The 15198-nt window shown below is 37.1% G+C and overlaps 1 protein-coding gene across 1 annotated transcript; it reads right to left on the bottom strand.

The window, feature by feature from the left end:
* Window positions 1-7959: 7959 nt before the first annotated feature.
* On the bottom strand, window positions 7960-9690 carry F4807DRAFT_469381 (cytochrome P450; the record flags this gene model as incomplete). The annotated part of the gene is made up of 3 exons (XM_048002706.1): window positions 9504-9690; window positions 8969-9412; window positions 7960-8908 (listed from the first exon to the last, which is right to left on the bottom strand). The coding sequence occupies exons 1-3, from the start codon at window positions 9680-9682 to the stop codon at window positions 7960-7962; spliced, it is 1572 nt and encodes a 523-aa protein (XP_047851868.1). The 5' UTR covers window positions 9683-9690.
* Window positions 9691-15198: the final 5508 nt, after the last annotated feature.

The following is a 15198-nucleotide window of genomic DNA, read 5'->3' as shown; positions in this document are numbered from 1 at the left end:
TTTTTAGGGTAGTTTTTTTAATAATAAATAATTTTTATTTTTTTATTTTAAATAAAAATATTAAAAAAATAAAATTATTTATATTTAATAATATTTTAACTTTATATTCCTTATAATTATATATAAACGTTATAATTATAATAAGTTTTTTACTTGTTTCCGGTTTATAAAGTTTTTTTTTTTTTAACTTTAAATTAATTTTATCACTTAATTTTTTAATAATTACGGATCGTGTAAATTTACCTTAATAAAGTTATAAATTTTAATAAAATAAATTATTAAGGTTTATTAAAAATCCGAATCGGAATTATTAATTTTTATAATCCGGGGTTATATTATATTTTTAAAAATTACGTTAATTTTTATTTTTTTATTTAAAAAAAACAATTTTTCAATATTATTTTTTCGTGGTTTTTTAGCGGTTAAAATTTTCTTTAAAAGTGAAAATAATTCTTTATTATTAATATTTTTTTTAATAAAATAAACTAGGGTTTAATAATTATTTTAATTATAATATTAATATATTTTTTTATTTTTTTTTTATTTATTAATATTTTTTTAATTAATTCTTTTTAATGTTTCCTTATTTCCGAATTAATATTTTTTATTAAAATTAAATTTATTATTCGGTTTTAATTAACTTATATTTTTTAAAGATCGGTTTTAACTTAAAATGGAATAATTTTAATTATAATTTTATTAATTTAACTTTAAATATTTTTTTATCGAAATAAGTATATTTTTTATTAATAAAATATTTAAATTAATTAATATATTCTTATAAATTTAATTAATTTTTTAAATAACTTATATAAATTTATTATTTATAATTAATAAATTTTTTTATTTAAAATATATTAATTTAATAATTTTATTAGGAAAAATTTTAATAATATAAATTTAATAAATTATTTTAAATTATTTAATTATTTTATTAAAATTTTAAAACTTTATAAAATATTAAATTATATCCCTTTAATACTTTAATTTAATTATTTTCTTATAATTCCGGTATTTTTTTAAAGGATTTTTAAACCTACTTTTTAAAACGTTAATATAAACTTTTTAAAAATTAATAAATTTTAATTTTTTAATTTAAATTATTTTTTATTAATACTAAAATTATCTTTTTTTTATTAATAAAAAATTAACTTAATTAATTTATTAATAATTTTCTAGGAAATTTATTATATATATTTTAATATATACTTTTATTTTTAATTATTAAATATAAAACTTTAATAAATTTTTCTTATTATAAACAAGTAATTTACTTAATTAAATAAGTGTAATAATGGTAGGGGTAGGTTGGATTAATTATTTTAAAGCTTTAATTAATCGTTTATTAATTTTTTAATTATTATTAATTTTATTTACCGGAAAAAGTTTTAATAAAAAAGTGTCGTTAAGTAAATTTTCTTTATAAAATTAAAGATTATTATTATTATTAAAATTATCCGGATTTAACTTTAAAAAATCCGGGGGTAAATTATTAACGAAAAGTTATTTATTATTATTTTTATTTTTATTATTTATAATTAAATTATAACGTGTTTTTTAAAATTAAACTTATGTAACTTCCGAAATAACTTTTAATTAAACCTTTTAAATAAAATCGGTTAATAATAAGTTTATGCTGTGGGGCTTAAAAGATAAGTTTAAATTAAAATATATAAATAATTTAACGGTTATTTTAAAAAAGTTTCGGTTATAAATTAATAAAAAATTTATTATAATTTTTTTTCCGATGAAATATAAAATTAAATTAATAGTTATAAGTTTATTATAAACTTAAAATTTTATAATTTTAATAATAATATCTTTAATATAAACCCGTAATTTTTCGAATTACTTTTTTTAAACTTTATTTAATTTATTAAAATAAATATAACATTTAGCGAAAAAATTATTAATAATTTCATTTATTTATTTTCCTTAATTATTAATTTATTAAATAATAACAATAATATTTTCCATTTTTTTTTTAATAATAAAAAAAATAAATTCGTATAAACGAGTCATTTTTATAAATTTATTAATAACTTAAATTTATGTTTACTTATTTTTAATAAATCGGGTTATTATACCTTAAATTTATTAAAAAAAAATGTTATTTTTTTTTTTAATTTTTTTTTTAAAATTAAAAATTTATTTTTTAAAAGTTTATATACTTACGCGATTAAAAATTATTAAAATATTATATACTTATTAAATTTAAGTATAATATTTTTATAACTTTTATTATTAATTATTAAATAAACGTATAATTTTAATAAAAGTATTAAAGGTTTTAATTATATTAAAAATATTATATATTTTTTAATATAATTTAAATATTTAAGTAAAAAAATTAATAATAAAATTTCTTATTTAATAAATAATTCCGTTATTACGTATAATTATATTAAAATTTTAAAAATTATATAAAATAATAACGTTATTATTATCGGGAATAAAAGTTAAGGAATTATCCCCTTAAGGATTAAATCTTAAACCCGATTTTAAATTTATAAAAATAAATATATTAAATTACGTATTAAATTTAATAAAAAACTTATTCCGTGTATAATATTATTTTTTTATATAATATAATCGGATATAAGAACTTAGTTAATTAATAATATAAAATATATTTTTTAAAAATAATAGTTTTAAATTAAAACGTTATTAAAGTATTAAAATAAAAAAAAAAAAATTAAAAAATGGTTTATTTTTTAAATTAAAGAATATATTATTAAAAAATTCCTTAAGTAAAAAAATTTCTATTAATTCTTATATGGTTTTTTAAATAAATAAAGATGGTAATTTTAATTTAATTAATTAATTTAAATAATAACGTTAAAGAAATATTTCCGTAAACTTAAAAAATCTTTCATTTATTAATAAAAAAAAAAAGTATATCGTTAAAATTTATAAAATATTCCTTATAAAAACCTTAACGATATTCGGAATAAATATTTTTTTAAATAATTACAAGAAAATAATTTAATTTAAATAAAATATAAATAAATATTACTTTAAATAAACATATATAATAATCCGGGAAAAAAATTTATAAATTAATAAAAAATTATTTATAATAAATGGAATAAACTTAAAACATAAATTTAATTTATATAATAATTTTTTAAAAGTTTTAAATTTTTTATTTTTTTTTTTTTTTAAAAAGAAATTATCTTAACTATTTAAATTTAATTTATTATGCTTAAAATCCGAACTTTAACGCTTTAAGCACCCATAAACATTTTATTAATTAATCCTACATATATATAATAACCTGGTAATTATTTTTAATAACCAATAGACTACTTGTTCCAACCTAATAATCTTGTATTCTATATATGTTAGAAGCATGGCACTTATCGCCATGTGACAGTATGCTCATTATGCTGACTTGAGATCTCTTAGATCGATTCAGCTCTGTGGCTCCTGTGGCTTTTAGGAATGGAGATTGTCGTTCCTTAGTTGTTCCAAGTTGCATTTGGATCCAAGCGTGAGAAGAAAAGTTGGAGGAGAGAGGAACAATAGTGATCTTGTATCATTCCGAAGTTGAGATGTGAGTTCTCAGCTATTATGTAAGTGATGTTAGACCCTTGAAGACAGAAACATGCTGGTGATGCTGGTGATGCTGCAAGGGCAGCAGGAAGTTTACATCTCGAAATGAAAAAGGGAGTTCGGTATCGAACTCAACACTCTAGATAAAGAAATCATCAACATACCTGAAATTTATCAGCATCGTATCTCCCTTCCCGAGGTCCAGGCCTCTTCTGAACCGATTACGAATAGCCATCCTCATATAGAATGTGGCTAATTCGAATAGAGACTATCAAGAGGCATTTTATTGAAGGAGAAATAAAAGATCATGAATCTCGTAGCAATGGAGATGGATTGTCTAGGTATGGTAGAGATGGAAAACTTAGGATGGATGTTGATGGTGAAATATTTATACAAGTGTCTAAGTTCTTACCTTTGAGAGAGATTAAAGGCTTAACGGAAGGTCCCATGTGGATTACTTTTCACAGGACATAACACCCAAATCGGAGTTTCCAAGAACGTAAAAGTAGGTAGCTTTGTTCATATGACACTGAGGAAAGGGGTGCTGATCTAGGTAGGCACTCAGGAGGAGGTGGTGTCCTTGGGTACTAAGGAGATTCCAGCTGCTCTTTCTTGCTCTACCTGTATCAAGGCCTTGACCATCAATCGTCGCCGTCATCTTCCGTACTTAACGCTTATACGGTTTTATCCTTTCGGCAACATGCTAAGTTGTGTCGAACGCTAAAGCTTGTCACAGCTACATACACTGATCCGGATGCTGAGTATGGTAAGAACGTCAACATAACTCGAGGAAAGTTTCGCTTACGTTGAAGGTTTTGATAAATAAATTTGCGCATAATAATAACGATAAGGACTTGGTTCTGACGTCAGTTATAAAAGTCTCTAGAACTTGACTTTAGCATCCAGGTACCCATATAGGTAGGTAGGCAAAGTTCCGGAATGTGCCGTTTTAACCGAAACTATAACGAAAGGTTAACGGCTGGAGTAAATGGCGCATAGTTGCCGATTTCTGATCTTGGGATATGCACCTCTTGCTTCTGTTTGGAATTGCGAAGTCTTACTGGAACATGGGTAGTCCTTAGCGATGTTTCTGGCTGCAGTTGTAGGTTAACGCTTATAGTCCTTTAAGTTTCCATTCTATATTCTTATTCGCACCTTTCCTAGCTACATTTATATGCTCAAGTATACACTTCCAGAGATGTTCATGTGTAGACGAGAAAACCTCATGTTCTTGGTTAAGAGATGCTGTTAGAATAGGGGGGATTGATTATGTAATCACGTGAGTGTTAGTGGTGGATGCTGGGTAGGTACCTACGTACCAACACCCCTTCACATACATCCATGTAACTATTAGTGGCAATTCGGTTGTAACTATTAGGTAGCATATCAATTCTCTGTATGCTTATTCTAAAGGATAATGTATATGGAGCTTACCTGCTGTACAAGGAGGTGCTCTCAGCTACAAACATAAATATCTACTACTTTTGGTTGATAATTACACCCGCTAATATCCGCAGGGCTACCTGCAGTTGGAACTGTCAGTCAAGGCTATTACTCCATGAATAAACTTATAATAAAAGTATATTGTGATTAGGATAGTAACTGCCTAATCGTTACATACCTAACTACTGCAGCCTGCTTTGACATCTGACGTATATAGACGAATACTCATCTGCATCCATCATTTGTTCACCATCAATCTCAACTTGCAAGGAAAGTCCTTAGTTGAGCTAGTTATCTACGTAGGAATGCACCATTTTTATTAATTTACTATTCGTTACTTGTGTCATTTCTCGTCTTGTGATAACAATTTACTTTTCCCCACGTCCTACTTTTTATCAGCACACGGATGAGCACAACTCAACTGGTCTGTGACAATCTTTCTCTATTTCATTAATGATTTTCAGGCGTCAATATTGTGACTCCCATTAATATATTGCTGCATTTTCCAACCTCACCCACATTCTGCCTCAATACAAACAACCCAGACTTTGGTCTAGCCGGTGTTGGTATCAGCGGCTTCACTTATCATCCTACTAGTGGTCCGACCAATGCTTCAATCCCCGCCAATATCAATGTAAGTGCCTATGCTACTAACCTTAGTGCTACTGATTCATGGAATGAACCACCTACTCACCTTATACCTCTAGAAATCAGAGAGCCAAGTCGGTCCCTGACTTCATGGTGCCGTTTTCCCAAGGTTCGTCAAATCTCTTTCCTGTATCTTTCTTAATTCCGGCATTTTCCACGTTTTCATTTTCTTGTGGTTATTTATTTTCACTCTCCATTCACATCAGCCTAAACCTAGTATTTTGCTGTTGGTCTATTAGTCATAGCACTGGCCCCTTCTTCTACACCTAATTGATTTTTACCACTATTTCTTCTTTTCACAAGCGATCCAAGGGCTATATATCTACCGGCATTGTAATGTTAAACTTTACGTTGTGAGGGAATATAGTCTATAGGTAATTCTCGATCCACCTTTGCAACAAAACGCTAACTTTGCCAAACACGTAGGAGAGGATACTCTTGCCTTCATAAGCAGTGTCCTTTGGGAAATTCTATCTGGAAATTCTCACCATTTTCCAAGCACTCCTCTCTTAATAAAATCTTTCTAGAAGACCCGCTCTTCAAAACCCTACCAAATCACTTCTACTTATCAACAACTAAATCAACCATGCCTCTCCCTCGTGAGTTGTCAGCCGATTTCTCAATGGTCTATCCAAGGCTTCACAGGATTGGATAGCGTATGTGCCTCCACTTCGAATAGAACTGCGGCGGAGAGCTGACCGCCGATGCCATACCCCTGGCAATACCGGATGGACTACATCTTCTCCATTACCGAGGAGAAAAGGAGGTAAGGCCGTTAGACGAACACTGGATGAGTCATTTGCTCACGAAACCATCATAGTTCACTGTCGCCATGCAAACTTGGCGGAGGTGAAGGAAGCACTGTTGCTATACGAGGATACTTCTACCTAGTATCGCGACATGCATAGGCACAGACAGGCGTAACCTAACCTTGCAATCATCTATTACGTCGATCTCCACAGACGTAAACGAGTTATCCCCTCCTTGACTATGAATACCTACCTAATAGGTACCTTTGGATTAGATGAATTCATCCAGCCGCAATCATGTAAGTCGAACCCCTAGCAGCACATGCCCCTTGCTCATTTCATGGGCTATCGTCATCTCAACCCAATAACGACCATACCCCTCAGTGTGTGGCAACACTCGATCGGATTATTGATTCCGCCCTGGTCTGGGGACTGCGTCCCAGATGCCCGCCCTAGGCCGTGTTCGGGGTCGTCTGTTCGCGCGAATCGAAGTTACTCCCTAGAATGTTCATATAGGGATGTCGACGAAATGACACGTTTACTCGCGCCTCCCGATCCAAGGGAGCCTACCCCTCCGAGAGCGTATCAAACGACGACACAATCAATGCGTTTCTAGGTCTCTTGAAGGAGATGTCGATTCTAGAGGACTCGTTCGTGAAAGTGTTGGGAGCCACAGTACTACGGTACTTGGTACGATACTCTGAGGATAGGAGGAAGGAGCCAATAGCATACATAGGATTCCTCCAAATCCTTGAGACTCTTGTTCTCACTTAGAATAATCAACCATTTTACACACTCTAGATTTTGCCTCATTATGAGCCTAACAGAGAGCTTTCTAGAGCTGGTTGGTAGTCGAGAAGGATCGGAGGGAGGTCAGCCTGTGAAGAGAGCGCGAAGTTCCTAGGTGACTCTAGAAGGACGTGTTGGCAGATTGGCCCTAAGGAGCTAGACAAAGGAAAGTCTATGTACATACACCGCGTTCACTGGCAGGGAGTAGTTTAGAGTTTCTTGCGCAACAATGTCGATGTTTTCTAGTCTTTTAGTTCCGCCTCGTGTCAGTTGAGAAGATTACAAGCAGTTCTGGAAGATATGCTAGGATACGAGAAGCTAGCTAAGTAGTACATATTGATAGGAAACTACTTTTGATATAATATCCGTTCGTGAACTCAAAGTATAGAAGTAAAGTTAATTTACCATTGCCTATCTCTTCTCTCGGTCGTATAATTATGAGGATATAGTTTACCGGTGTTAGAGTACTGGTTGAAAGATGATGCCTAGCCTCCAGGATTTTCCAAACGGGTTCGGAAGGTTTAATGTTGTAATTTCAGTGTCATAATAGCCAGAACGCTCATGATTTCTTTCATAGCAAAGCGTCGCCCAGGACATAACGAATTCCTTCCGCCGAAGGTACGGTGGGAAAATGCAGGAACATCACGTTATCGCTCCTTGAGGAAACGCATTAAGTATAATTTCTGAGTGTCTGGGCCCTAGGCATATAGAAAAGAAATATAGTATATAACCTTATTATCTCATATCTAAATACATGACCGACGTATCGCGCCGATCAAATATCATTGTCAGGGATACTATCTTCAGCTACAATACCCATAGCCTTATCTGTCCCTGTAAATGTCACACGCCACCTCCTTTCGGGATCTCTGGGTCGAAGTTCGACATCGATATCCACATCTGGGACGGGGAAGCCCGCTTGAACTGGCGAATTGTCACACTTGGGTTCAACCCACCTACCGGCGACAGGCACGACGTCGAACTGAAGCACCAATAATGCTGCAAGCGCCATGATCTCGATGCTTGCGAAGTGGCGACCAGGGCAGAGAACATGTCCCCCACCGAATGCGCGGAATGCTATCCGATTTGGTTTCTTGTGTCCAGAAGCTGGTTTACGTACGAAACGTAAATGGTCGAACTCCCTGGCGTCTTCACCCCACGCGGAAACATCGGTATGCTGTACCGGAGCTGGGATCATGAGCATGCTTCCTTTCTTGAGAAGAAAGCGCTTATCCAAGAGCACGTCTTCAAGAATCTGGCGTGGGCCGGGGTTGACGGCGCGGTGTCGTAGCGTCTCTTGAAAGGTACTTAAAAGTATAGGACAAGATTCGCGAATACCAGCCAAGTCGACAGTGTTAATGATGCCATTTTCTCCATCATTTTCTTCATGCACTAGGGCAGAAACTTCGCGGCGGATGTCAGTTAGTACCTCCTGATCTGAGAAGATATGATAGAGGACCCATAGAGAACAGGGGGTTGAATTTCCCAAGACAGCAAAAGTGTTCCCAAGCTCCCCTCGCGCTACGTCTTCGAGACTAAGGCCGAAATTCTGTCGATGGTGTTCAAAGCGTTTGCGTACGAGCCCAGAGGCTTGTTCGTGCCCACCATTGCGCATGTAATCAATCATGGCATTGGCCGCAAGCTCACGTGCACGAACGAGCTTGGGGAAAAATAGCGAAGCGAGGGGGAAGATGGAAAGAGTTAAGAAGCCTGCCTCGAATGTCCTGTTGTAACCGTCAATGAAGATTCAGGGCTAATAGAGACTCAACGAAACTCATGCTTACTTCCAAGCTTCGGCAATGGCCGGGTCCCGATACGGGTTCTGTGGTCCCCAGACTGCTTCGGTCGTGGATTCAACCATGATTCGACGTGACCACTGCCACAGGCCGACTTGTACAGTCCCCTGTGCTCGCAGTTTTTCCATGTCGGCTGAAAAGACCTCGATTGACTTCCTATTTATCGCATCGAGGTCTTCTCCGGGTCTCATCGCAGGCATGATATATTTAGGCCAGCTTACACTAAATCCATCCTCACTTTTTAGGTCCTGATGCATTATCTTGACAGCCTCCTTACTCATCCCGACAAGGTCGCCTGCATCGGCGGCGATAGCAGCAAAGCTGATAGTGCGCCATTGTTTCTGCAATTCGGGGATGAGTTGGGTGTCATTCACGACGTACATCCGGCTAAAGGGCATGCGCAGGGTATAGATTGGAAGCTTGTACGTGTCTCTGTTCAAAGCTTCAGATCAGTGCCCAGAACAAGAGATATACGTAGGAGGGCTGCATCACTACATGTTGCTTAGGAGACGTGACAACAAACCTCAATCGAAGATAGAAGCGTGACTTTTCTCTGACCATCCCAATCACGGGGCCAAAGAAGGGGATTCCACTCTCGACAACTGGTGGTTCCCTGGCATCCTGAGTTAAGTCAAGGAGGAAGCGAAGAAATAGGTAAACAGCTGCTATACCACCGAGTACGGCGGTGACGGTGGCTGCCATAATGTTTGAAGACCTGATGATGGAATTATAGAGAAGGGAAGGAAATGAAAGGAAATGAAAGAAAACGACAAGAACTTATCCTTGTCCAAATTAAGCTAACCACCTTTGAACCTCCCTTACATCGACCTTCATGAATTCTGATACAAGCCAAGTGACTCTACCAACAACCAACGATGACATATCTGCAATGGCTTTTTATGTAAGTACAATCTCACGTAACCCTAGGAGTAACAGGGGGCAAAACTTATTGACCATAGCAACATTACATAATATAACCAATCAGGGTGTTCAAAAGCATCGACATGGATCTCGGAAGCGCTATGTAATATTGCATTTGATATCAGGGCCCATATTCATTACATGTGCTTCCGTTGACTCCTGTTTAAGGACTACGTTCTTCTTTTAGCTTTGGCAATGCACAATGCCTAGGCGGTCCTCATCCAGGTCCATGTTCGGTACGCATGCGATATAGAAGCTCTTGAAAAGGACAAAGGGCGACGGGTATCGCATGAATTAGCAGATGAGAGTATAGCAATGAATGCCCCACGATGGAAAAAAACCATGGAAGAATAGGCAACGTCAGTTGGATGAGTGCCAGTATATGATGAGTGCTTCAATCCTGTACTTGCAAATGCATATGTACGATATTGATATTTAGACAAGTATACTAGATATTGAGCATAGTCTGTTATTGACTGCTTCTTATTATGACCGACTCTTTCAGCTTTGTAGTTGATGCTCCATTTTACCCCTATTTGTGTTTCCCACTAACTACCCCTATTCAGGAGAAACGCCACCTCCCTGAGCAATGGCTTGCCACAATCATTTCGCGATCGTCATGAAGGTACCATATTGTTATAATCCATAATAAACAGTGTTACTTTCTATGTCTAGAGGCATATATTTTATTGGGGGTTGAACAGTATTGCTCTTATGAACGGAACGGAAGGCATGTTGGCTAGTCTCCGCATTGTAATTTTCTATCACCGACCCAGTATGAGTAAGTCAATTCATAATATGTCCATTTATCATCGGTTTAAAGATGAGTCGCTAGTCGCATAAATGCCAAAACATCGTGCAGCAGCGCAAGGCTAAGTTGTACCTATGCGAATGATGAATATGCCAAAGATCTGATTCCGGAAATTACAGTGAGTGGTCTATCCTCGGAAATGAAACATGCTCCGCCAGAAGACGGGACGCGGACGCATCAAATCATAATGATTTTGACGATTAACATTTTGGTAAAGGCGTAAACGAAATAGGAACTTGACGTCTTTGATATAATAAGGAAGAAAAGCTGTCATTTCGTGGCATCATCGCGATTCACTAACTAGACCGAGCGCAATTATCAGAATTTTATTCCGGGACCTCAGTGGAGATCCAGCTGGTTGATTGATGGGACGCGCAACTGGTTCAATCCGCGTAGAACGGGTTTGCGAAAATAAGATGGTTCCAAAACTTGCATCATCGGAATTCCACGTGTATTCTCAAGGTCATCCCCTTAGCCGCATAACAGGTGTAGCTCGGTCTCTCCGACTTGGAGTCAAACGTCCGAGTCAAGTGTACGTACCAGGGGATTCGTCCAAGTTATTCGTTGTTATTCGCGCTGCCGAATCTCTGATATTCCCCCCCCTGAACTGATCGCATCAAGTTGCCCAACCTCTGGTACGCCAAATTAGTTCCCATGGGTTCGGATGATGTCGCGGTTCCGATCTCAAGATTACCGATACGATCATCTGCAGTCTAACGTATAGTGAATTCGTTAAATATCTTGGCATGATCACCGTCAAGGTTAAGAGGAGCTAAAGCATTAGGTTCGGTACACTCCGCAAGCTTGACTGCCCTGCAACAGCCAGCTGGGTAGGTTGTTTGGGTAGGTTGAGCATATCTACTTTCTCCTGCACGGCAGTGCCTTTCCTTGATGTTAGAACTTACCTAAACTTCCTTTCTTTTTGACTCTTTCATGTACGGAATTAGCGAGGCATATGCCTAATAGCTAAAGTTACGTCAGACTTATCTCCTCGCAAACACGATAGAGCCTACGTAGACCCAGGCGTCTTCTACAAGCATGTCTTGGTTGAACTCTTCGTTCTTCAAATGGAAGTATTTTAGGTTAAAGCATTTGTAAATGTTTCTTGTGTACCTAGGTATCACATCAAGAGGAGATCTAGGGGCTACGATACACCTGGAGATTGGCTTGTTTAGTGTCGATCGCATCTTAGAGTTGACATTGAATCCTAATTACCTCATAAGATAAATATATATACTGCTCTTCTCTGGTGCATGATGCCAAGGAGAGAAGTTCCTGAGAGTGATCCGCTCTAGTCAAGAAAACGCGCCAAGCCTCCATCGTCCTACCTTTTAAAGTGGCAAGTTTCTTTGCCTATTATGGAACTTGAGAAGAAAGAGGTAAATCTTAAGTTGATTACTATCTTATTATCACATGAGTATATATTCAAAACATACCCAGTTGTCCGTCTAGCCTGAAGTCATGATTCCATCATGAAACCAGCAAGAAATAGGAGATGATATATGATTAAGGGGTAGATCTCAATGTCAAAGTCTTCTACATTTCTCATCATAATGAATAAGATGACATTCATTTTCACTTCCTAACCTCTCTTTGAAACAATTTGAGAGTTGTGGGCGGAAGGAAGCGATCCCACCCGGATCCGATCGGTCGGGACAACAATGCGTTTTCAGATTCCCATCCGGAAAATATGGAAATCTGTTTAGGGGAAAAAATCTTACCTGGGTCCTCGCTTAAATCCTGCCAGTAAAACTACTCACTACTGATACCTAAGCCTACTAATCTCCACACTCGAACCTTGGGCCTAGTTAGTGTAGGGGAGAGGGTGTCTATCAATGCCTCATTGGTCAAGCCCCGGCATGTAACTCGATCCAGTTGATGGATAGCTATCCACAGTGTATCCAGAGATCGCCGGGTGAAAGGCTTGTGCTGACCTTCCGTCCGATAAGTGTCTATAGGTTTATTTGTCGATCCCGTCAACATGAAGTAAAGATGTGCATGAAGTTGTAGTACCTAACAGATGCGATAATCATGTATTTTATACCACAAAGTGAGCTAGATTTTAGATACCGAGTAACATAATCGACCATGTTCACGTCGCGCCAGGTTCACATCGCTTCACGTGAGGTCAGCTAGATAGGATCTAATTCGAATAGATCATGTGGTCTGCTATAGTAGGTAATATTTAGTCCCGAAATATGTATTCGGGTGTATATGGGGCGGCAGGACTTGTCTTCATGGCAAATTCCAGAGATAAGTACGCAGGGGACGCGTATGAGTTTCCTTCCTTTGGAACATCGAAGAAGCAATCAAGAGGTCGGACTTTATCCATGTCTTCGAATGCCGGATAAGAGACCTGTGAGTTCGATAAAAGTGCTAAACGAGATCGGGCTAGGTGCTCGCTAGCAAGCAAAATTTTGACCCACGGGCTCTCTAAAGCTCCTTCACATACGCAGGTCCACGCCGTCTCCCCTAGCAGATCGGGCTCGGGTCCCCGGATCAAATGAACTAGACAGGGAATCGTGCATGAGGCTGCGAGGTTCCTGTAAGGTTTGCGGACAGTCCGGGGTAGACTTCTGCATCGGGAGCTATGCTCCAATCATATTTCTCGCAGGGAGTATCTCTGCATTCGAGGCTCTTTTAGGAACAGGGGCTGAAAAGAGAGTTCAACGGGCCTTGGAGCTATCCTCTCCCATGCTCCTCGACCAACCATAAGAGCTGCACGAGGCATTCTCATGACTTCATCCTTAGTCGAATTACAGAGTGATTACAAAAGGACGAAAGTCTGCTGACACCCCCTCTACAATATGATCCACACTAGTCTCAACGCGGCCATGCTGGTGCATCATTTCATCACGAGTGCATATTGTGAAGGCCTAAAGGTTTTCTTAAGTATTGAGCACGTTTAAACGTGATAGACCGTAGTATTAGAAGCACCCAGATATCAAGCGCGAATTATTAACTTCTGTCATTATTTTAGTTGAGGTTGGCTTCATAATAGCAATTCTTGCGAAGGAGAAGAGGGAATTACGTATGCTTACAGCTGCTGATTTTCACATTCATTGATTCATGTTTAGAATGGATCAAATTACAGCACATCAGCCTCATCCCATACTACAGTTCAAATTTTCCCGTGACTAAAGGCGAAAATGGCAGTCTACTTTGCCATATTCTTAAGGATTGCTACGGCGTACCCGTGGGGCAACACCGTTGGGCGCCTCTTTAGGGCAGGGGCTAAATAGGAGGTTTATCACTAAAGACCATATAGCTTGAGCTGGTTCCTCGGCTAGTCGATGGCTTCTTCTGAGCTAACTCTCCGGAAAGAGGTGTACCGGTTTTGATAGAGCGGTTGTTAGTTGCTAGTTCGAGTTAGGTGAACCTGAGCTCGACCTTCTCTAGAAATGAATGACTTATTGCGTAGGAACTTAGGAGGGAATGGTCCTTTTCTTTGGGGAAACCTACTACGTATTTGACAGACAGTTGTTCCCGGTAAGGGATTTGAGGAGGCAAAATATGGCTTCACAAGACCCGGTAAATCAAGTCCAGAATGTAAAGGAGCCAGGATCATAAACAATATCCGATTTTACATCTTTTTTTCCTTATGCTAGTTATACGACTGTTAGTTAAAGGGATAATGTATATATATTTTCCAATGGCAAGGGCCTGCGAGATCTACTGCGGAGATACCGTGGTTTACTCAGATGATGTTTAGCGCTAAACATAGGTAGTTATCTAGCTAGACAACATGATGATTATAAAGAACTCAAACTACGAGTAGGTGACCAATCGAGACTTAGTAGTGTGGATAAAAGATCGAAATCGACCCTGCATTTAGATAAGGCTAGCTTGTATATCCAGATCTATTCTAAGGGTTTCCCAATGAATCAAAGCCTCGATAGGCTCACCAAGAACTCCTCATGTTCCTCTTAGCGCTCGGGATGTACTAGGTAAATTCCATCAATTCGTTCATATCAACCCAAGTCCAACAGACTAGGTACGTAGATCGGTTTATTTCTTTATGTTGACTAAGCCGGTATCCAACTCAGAATAGTGTCCTGTAAGTATTTCGCCGACTAGTTCTCCGTTTTGTACGCGTAACCGTCAAATTCTTTTTGACGGCGATGGCTCCGGTAGAGTAGTCCGTAAATATTGAATTGGTGATTTCGCCGAATTAGTTTCATGTCCGCGGGCTTGTACTCTAGCCTGTAGTCGCGTAGATCCCTTGTCAGTTTATGACAGCATCACTTGGTGGGGCCAATAAGTATGTAGATCGATTGCCGATCAGGTACTATCCTTTGATTCGAGCGAGGGTGAAAATGAGGCTCGGTCCCAGAAATTTCCCCTTTTTTCTGCTGAACAGCAAGTTTGGAATCCGGCGGGATGGTGATGGTTGAAAGGGTGGATACGAAAGGGACAACTGGTTCCCCGTCGTAAAATAAATTCAGCACGTTGTGTTTACTATTGCAAAAGAGGGGTATATGTAATC

Source organism: Annulohypoxylon truncatum, assembly GCF_022578515.1.
Source record: "Annulohypoxylon truncatum strain CBS 140777 unplaced genomic scaffold F4807scaffold_28, whole genome shotgun sequence".
Taxonomy (NCBI): domain Eukaryota; kingdom Fungi; phylum Ascomycota; class Sordariomycetes; order Xylariales; family Hypoxylaceae; genus Annulohypoxylon; species Annulohypoxylon truncatum.
Note: the sequence above shows the minus strand (reverse complement) of the source record. Positions and strands in the feature narration are given on the sequence as shown.